At 54.3% G+C, this 6885-nt stretch overlaps 1 protein-coding gene across 1 annotated transcript in view; it reads right to left on the bottom strand.

The window, feature by feature from the left end:
• LOC136936633 (ral guanine nucleotide dissociation stimulator-like 1) overlaps window positions 1-6885 on the bottom strand; it is a 42980-nt gene extending 36095 nt beyond the window's left edge. Inside the window, 1 exon segment of the mRNA XM_067230238.1 lies at window positions 6875-6885. Within this exon segment, the coding sequence (XP_067086339.1) occupies window positions 6875-6885 (11 nt within the window).

The following is a 6885-nucleotide window of genomic DNA, read 5'->3' as shown; positions in this document are numbered from 1 at the left end:
CGAAGGAGTGCGTGTGTGTGCATGGCTACGCTTTCGGCCTGTATGTGTGCATGTGTGAGTGGTGTGTGTAACTGGGGCAGAACGGTCACAGAGCCTTTTTCACCAGCGGGAATGAGTGATTCATCGGTCTAGACTCACCAACCAATCTTCCCTCCCCTCCATCTCTCCATCCATTATGAGAGTGATAGAGGGAGGGATAGATGGAGGGTTAGAAGAGGTGGAGTAGAGGGAGGGAGGGAGGGGGGGGGGGGAGGGGGGGGAGGGGGGAGGGAGGGAGAGAGGGAGGGAGGGAGGGGGGGGGGGGAGGGAGGGAGGGAGGGGAGGAGAGAGAGGGGGAGGGAGGGAGGGAGGGGAGAGGAGGGAGGGAGGGGGGGGGGGAGGGAGGGGGGCTTCATTAACACAGCTCCCAACACCTGACAGCATAGACATAAGGAGAGAAAGAGGGTGTGTGTGTGTGTAGGATTGTGTGTGTGTGTGTGATTCTCTGTTGTGTGTGTGTCATTATTAGATGATCAGTTGTACTGTTCACCAGGAGGCTCATTTGTAATCAAACTCTGTCACACACCCAACCCACCCCTAACCCACTGGGACGCATCTGCACACACACACACCACACACACACCCACCACACACACACTCTCTTTTTCCTCTCAAGGGCAGAAAGAGTTAAAGTCAGAGCCTCAGGCCCCAGAACATTAACACCCTCCTTCCATCTGTCTTTCCATCCTCCTCCCTCCCTCCCTCCCTCCCTCCCTCCCTCCCTCCCTCCCTCCCTCCCTCCCTCCCTCCCTCCCTCCCTCCCTCCCTCCCTCCCTCCCTCCCTCCCTCCCTCCCTCCCTCCCTCCCTCCCCTCCCCTCCCTCCCTCCCTCCCTCCCTCCCTCCCTCCCTCCTCCCTCCCTCCTCCCACCCCCCTTTCCCCTCTCTCCCTCCCTCCATCCTCCCCTCCATCCTCCCTCCCTTCCTCCTCCCACCCCCCTCTCCCCTCCCTCCATCCTCCCTCCATTTTCCCTCCTCCTCCAACCCCCCCCCTCTCCCCTCCCTCCATCCTCCCTCCATTCTCCCTCCATCCTCCCGCCCCCCTCTCCCCTCCCTCCCTCCATTCTAAGATGATGAGTCCTGAGCAATCAACACCGGTCAACACACACACGCACACACAACCTAAACTATCCGGTGTCTTTAGTGCATCATTATCAGATCGTTTATTTAGGAGCTGCTAAATGTGTCTCAGCAGCTTACAGGCTCAACCTGAGGCTTCTCACACACACACACACACACTCTCACACACATACACAGATCTCAGACTATACATTGTAGTGTGAGGGTGTGTGTGCTGCTGAATGAAAGGACACCCGCATGTATGTTGGTGCCCCTCCCAGAATTATCCTCTCTCTCCTTGAACTAGAGGTATTTATACCTTGTGGCAGACAGATATAAATATTAACACTGAGGACTGCAGTTCCTACACACATACACACACACACACACAGATACAGGCAGACACACACACACAGATACAGACAGACACACACACACACACACAGATACAGACAGACACACACACAGATACAGACAGACACACACACACCCAGATACAGGCAGACACACACACACACACAGATACAGGCAGACACACACACACAGATACAGACAGACACACACACACACAGATACAGGCAGACACACAACACACAGATACAGACAGACACATACACACACAGATACAGGCAGACACACACAGATACAGACAGACACACACACACACAGATACAGACAGACACACACACACACACAGATACAGGCAGACATACACACTGTGACAGCCGGTGACAGTTAGAGGGCTGAGATCGGTCATGAAGAAGTCCTCCTCAGTGCTCAGCCCTGATTGGCCCCTCTGGCCTCTGTGCTTTACATGATTGGCCAGAGGAGTGTTTGTGCAGGCGACTAGCTCTCTATCTCTCTCTCACCCCCACACAAATACAACTGTACACACACAAAAACACACACACCATGTGCCCTGAGAGCTGGTCTCATGCAGAGCAGACATGAGGAGACACCCTAGAGAGAGCCCAGTGTGTGTGTGTGTGTGTGTGTGTGTGTAGCAGAGTTTAGATGAAGACAGTTTAAGCTAGACTAGACTCTGGAATAAATCAGTCGTCAGCCCCCCCCCCCCCCACACACACACACCAGAGGGGACAGGGCTTAGAGCAGGAAGGCCAGGCTCAGAGACACTCCACTGAATGAACACATGTACATTCCTCCTCTCTCTCTCTCCCTCTCCTCCTCTCTCTTTCCTCTCTTCCCGTCCTTCATCTGTGTCCAGCCTCAGACATCACTGGAAGCTCTAATCCCTCATACACACACATACACACACACATACATACACACACCCCTATACTCACACAAATGCAAATAGTCTAATAAGCACAACAGAACCAATGACCCATAATCTGTGTGTGTGTGTGTGTGTCTAACACATCACAACATCGTACTGATACACAGAGACCATCTAATGCAATAAGTCAATTCCATGTCCCATCAATGCACACCACACACACGCACACACATACACACCACACAAACACACCACACACACGTACACACACAAATACACCACGCACACATACACACCACACACGTACACACACACATGCATACACATACACACCATCTCTCTCAAACACACCTACTCTCTCACACACACACTCTCACACACACACACGCCATCTCTCACACACATGCACACACTCTCTCACACCACACACACTATTTACAGCATGAAGAGCCCACAGACATTATGTGAGAGCAGAAGAATGTGTGTGGGGTGTGGGTGTGTGTGTAGGGGGGTGCAGGGGTGTGTATACTCACTACAGTGATCCTACACAGAACTCATTGGTTGATTCGGTGGTTCTGGCTATTTAAAACTGCAGTAACTTATATTAAGTAATATTGTATCTTTTATTATGAATAAACAATAGACTGATGTTTACCAATGACTGTTTCTGTCTTTCTTGTCTCTGGTGTTTCCTGTTTCCTGTCCAGAAAAGAAAGGAAAGAGAGGAAGGATATGGTAGAACAGAGAGCGGAGAAGATGGAGAGGGGGATTGGAGGAGGAGGTGGAGAGGGGGATTGGAGGAGGAGGTGGAGAGGGGGATTGGAGGAGGAGGTGGAGAGGGGGATTGGAGGAGGAGGTAGAGAGGGGGATTGGAGGAGGAGGTGGAGAGGGGGATTGGAGGAGGAGGTGGAGAGGGGGATTGGAGGAGGAGGTGGAGAGGGGGATTGGAGGAGGAGGTGGAGAGGGGGATTGGAGGAGGAGGTGGAGAGGGGGATTGGAGGAGGAGGTGGAGAGGGGGATTGGAGGAGGTGGAGAGGGGGATTGGAGGAGGAGGTGGAGAGGGGATTGGAGGAGGTGGAGAGGGGGATTGGAGGAGGAGGTGGAGAGGGGGATTGGAGGAGGAGGTGGAGAGGGGGATTGGAGGAGGAGGTGGAGAGGGGGATTGGAGGAGGAGGTGGAGAGGGGGATTGGAGGAGGTGGAGAGGGGATTGGAGGAGGAGGTAGAGAGGGGGATTGGAGGAGGTGGAGAGGGGGATTGGAGGAGGAGATGGAGAGGGGGATTGGAGGAGATGGAGAGGGGGATTGGAGGAGGAGGTGGAGAGGGGGATTGGAGGAGGAGGTGGAGAGGGGGATTGGAGGAGGAGGTGGAGAGGGGGATTGGAGGAGGAGGTAGAGAGGGGGATTTTAGGAGGAGGTAGAGAGGGGGATTGGAGGAGGAGGTGGAGAGGGGATTTTAGGAGGAGGTAGAGAGGGGGATTGGAGGAGGAGGTGGAGAGGGGGATTGGAGGAGGAGGTGGAGAGGGGGATTGGAGGAGGTGGAGAGGGGGATTTGGAGGAGGAGGTGGAGAGGGGGATTGGAGGAGGAGGTGGAGAGGGGGATTGGAGGAGGAGGTGGAGAGGGGGATTGGAGGAGGAGGTAGAGAGGGGGATTGGAGGAGGAGGTGGAGAGGGGGATTGGAGGAGGTGGAGAGGGGGATTGGAGGAGGAGGTGGAGAGGGGGATTGGAGGAGGTGGAGAGGGGGATTGGAGGAGGAGGTGGAGAGGGGGATTGGAGGAGGAGGTGGAGAGGGGGGATTGGAGGAGATGGAGAGGGGGATTGGAGGAGGAGGTGGAGAGGGGGATTGGAGGAGGTGGAGAGGGGATTGGAGGAGGTGGAGAGGGGGATTGGAGGAGGAGGTAGAGAGGGGGATTTTAGGAGGAGGTGGAGAGGGGGGATTGGAGGAGGAGGTAGAGAGGGGGATTGGAGGAGGAGGTGGAGAGGGGGATTGGAGGGGAGGTAGAGAGGGGGATTGGAGGAGGAGGTGGAGAGGGGGGATTGGAGGAGGATGTGGAAGAGGGGATTTTAGGAGGGTAGAGAGGGGGTGAGGAGGAGGTGGAGGGGGGTTGGAGGAGGAGGTGGAGGAAGAGGGGGATTGAAGAGGTGGAGAGGGGGATTGGAGGAGGAGGTGGAGAGGGGGATTGGAGGAGGAGATGGAGAGGGGGATTGGAGGAGGAGGTGGAGAGGGGGATTGGAGGAGGTGGTGGAGAGGGGGATTGAGGAGGTGGAGAGGGGGATTGGAGGAGGAGGTGGAGAGGGGGATTGGAGGAGGAGGTGGAGAGGGGGAGTGGGGAGGAGGAGAGGGGATTGGAGGAGGAGGTGGAGAGGGGGATTGGAGGGAGGAGGTGGAGAGGGGGATTGAGGAGGGGTGGAGAGGGGATTGGAGGAGGAGGTAGAGAGGGGGATTGGAGGAGGAGGTGGAGAGGGGATTGGAGGAGGAGGTGGAGAGGGGGATTGGAGGAGGAGGTAGAGAGGGGGATTTTAGGAGGAGGTAGAGAGGGGGATGGGAGGAGGAGGTGGAGAGGGGGATTGGAGGAGGAGGTGGAGAGGGGAGAGCAAAGTTCCCTCCCTCCCAGCCTGACCACTCCTCCTCTTGGCAGGATCAGTGTTATGTTATCTACCTGTGCCAGTAGGGGTCAGATACTGCAGCAGAACAGGACACACACACAGACACATACAGATACACACACACACATACGAGACAGTGAGTGAGGAGGTTCCACCACTGCAGGCAAAACAATGACATTTTTGTCGCAGCCCTCGTCACTGAGTGTGACTGTGTGTGTGTGACTGTGTGTGTGTGACTGTGTTTGTGTGTGACTGTGTGTGTACGTACACCAGAGCAGGATCAGAATAGCAGCTCAGTTATAGAGCCTCTCCTCTGAGACGCTCTCTCATTACAACATGACCCCCCCCCTTACCCCTCCTCACCTGGCTGCCACCCCCCTCCTAACCCCTCTTACCCCTCCTCACCTGGCTGCCACCCCCCCCCCCCTTACCCCTCCTCACCTGGCTGCCACCCCCCTCCTAAGCCCCCTTTACTTCCCTCTTCCTCATGGAGAACCCACCATAAGTTAAGAGGAGGAGAGAAGGGAGGAGGGGTGACTCCTGTCTTGATCAGCCAGATGTTATGAGAATCACCTCCTAAATCTGCTCTGTTTCCATACTTAACCCTCCCTTGGGCTTCACACACACACACACACACACCCAAGTGCTCATGCACACATGCTCGCTCACACTTTGGATTTCACAGCTCCCTTAATGAGTTTATGAGGTTTAATCATCACTCTTGTCCTCCTCTCTCTGGGTCCAGGTTAGAGAAGAAGGAAGAGGGTGAAGAAGGAGAGGATGCAGAGAGGAGGAGGAGGAGAGGGAGAGAGGTAGGACAGGATAGAGAGGAGGAGAGCAGTTGTCTAGCTGTGAGCAGTAACAGCAGTCTGGTGAATGGGACATTGATGCTATTTCAGGTGGGGCTGTAGCCTCACTCCACTCTGGGGAAACGGACTATAACCAGCACACACACACACACACACTATATACACACACACACTTACTATATACACACACACCCATACATATTCTCACACTAAAAATTGTGAGTGTGTGGGATGTGTGTGTCTGTCAGGTGTGTGTGGGATGTGTGTGTGCTGCTAACCGTCTTGCAGTAAACTCAGTGTGTGAAGTGAGTATATTTCTCTCTGAGTCTTCCTGCGTCAGCACAACAGCCCTGAGCACACACCTCGCTCACTCTTTCCTCCTCTCTCTCCCTCTCTCCTCTTCTCTCTCCCTCCTCTCTCTCTCTCCTTCTCTCCCTCCACTCTCTCTTCTCTCTCTCTCTCCCTCCTCTCTCTCTCTCCTCCTCTCCTTTCCTCTTCTCTCCTTTCCTCCTCTCTTCTCTCCTTCCCATCGCCTTCCCTCCTTCCCTCAGAACCAGAGAGCTGGACTCATGTTCTACACTGGTAACCAGAGAGCTGGACTCATGTTCTACACTGGTAACCAGAGAGATGTTAAGATGTTCTCAGATGTTCTCTGTGCTGAGAGGAAGGTCAGTGCCACTGCTGGAGGCAGCTGCTAAAAACAGATGTATTTCTGTGAGATCCATATGAGAGAGATAAAAGAGGGAGGAGAGAGATAGAGGAGAGAGATAAAGACAGAGAGATAATAGGAGAGAGGAGATAGAGGAGGAGAGAAGGAGAGAGGGTGAAAGGAGAGAGAAGAGAGAGAGGAGCAAGTGAAAATATCCAATCCAAGATTACACTATCGATTGTACATGAGAGCTGAGTGTATGTGCTGTGTTTGTCAGAGAGATCGCTTATAGTGTGTCAGTGCATAAATCTGAGCGTGTGTTCGTGTCTGTGACTCAGCCTGACTGTGTAAATGCTTCACAGCAGCAATCCTCGTAGACGACGTTTAGGAACTAACGAATGATGCCGGCTTTATACATCTTGTATATGGGGCCTGCTCCCTTCACGGTCCTCCAGCCCCCCCCCCCCCCATGAGTCACCATGTTCCCAT

This window comes from Osmerus mordax, chromosome 27, assembly GCF_038355195.1.
Source record: "Osmerus mordax isolate fOsmMor3 chromosome 27, fOsmMor3.pri, whole genome shotgun sequence".
Taxonomy (NCBI): Eukaryota; Metazoa; Chordata; class Actinopteri; order Osmeriformes; family Osmeridae; genus Osmerus; species Osmerus mordax.
This window is presented reverse-complemented; position numbering and strand designations above follow the sequence as displayed.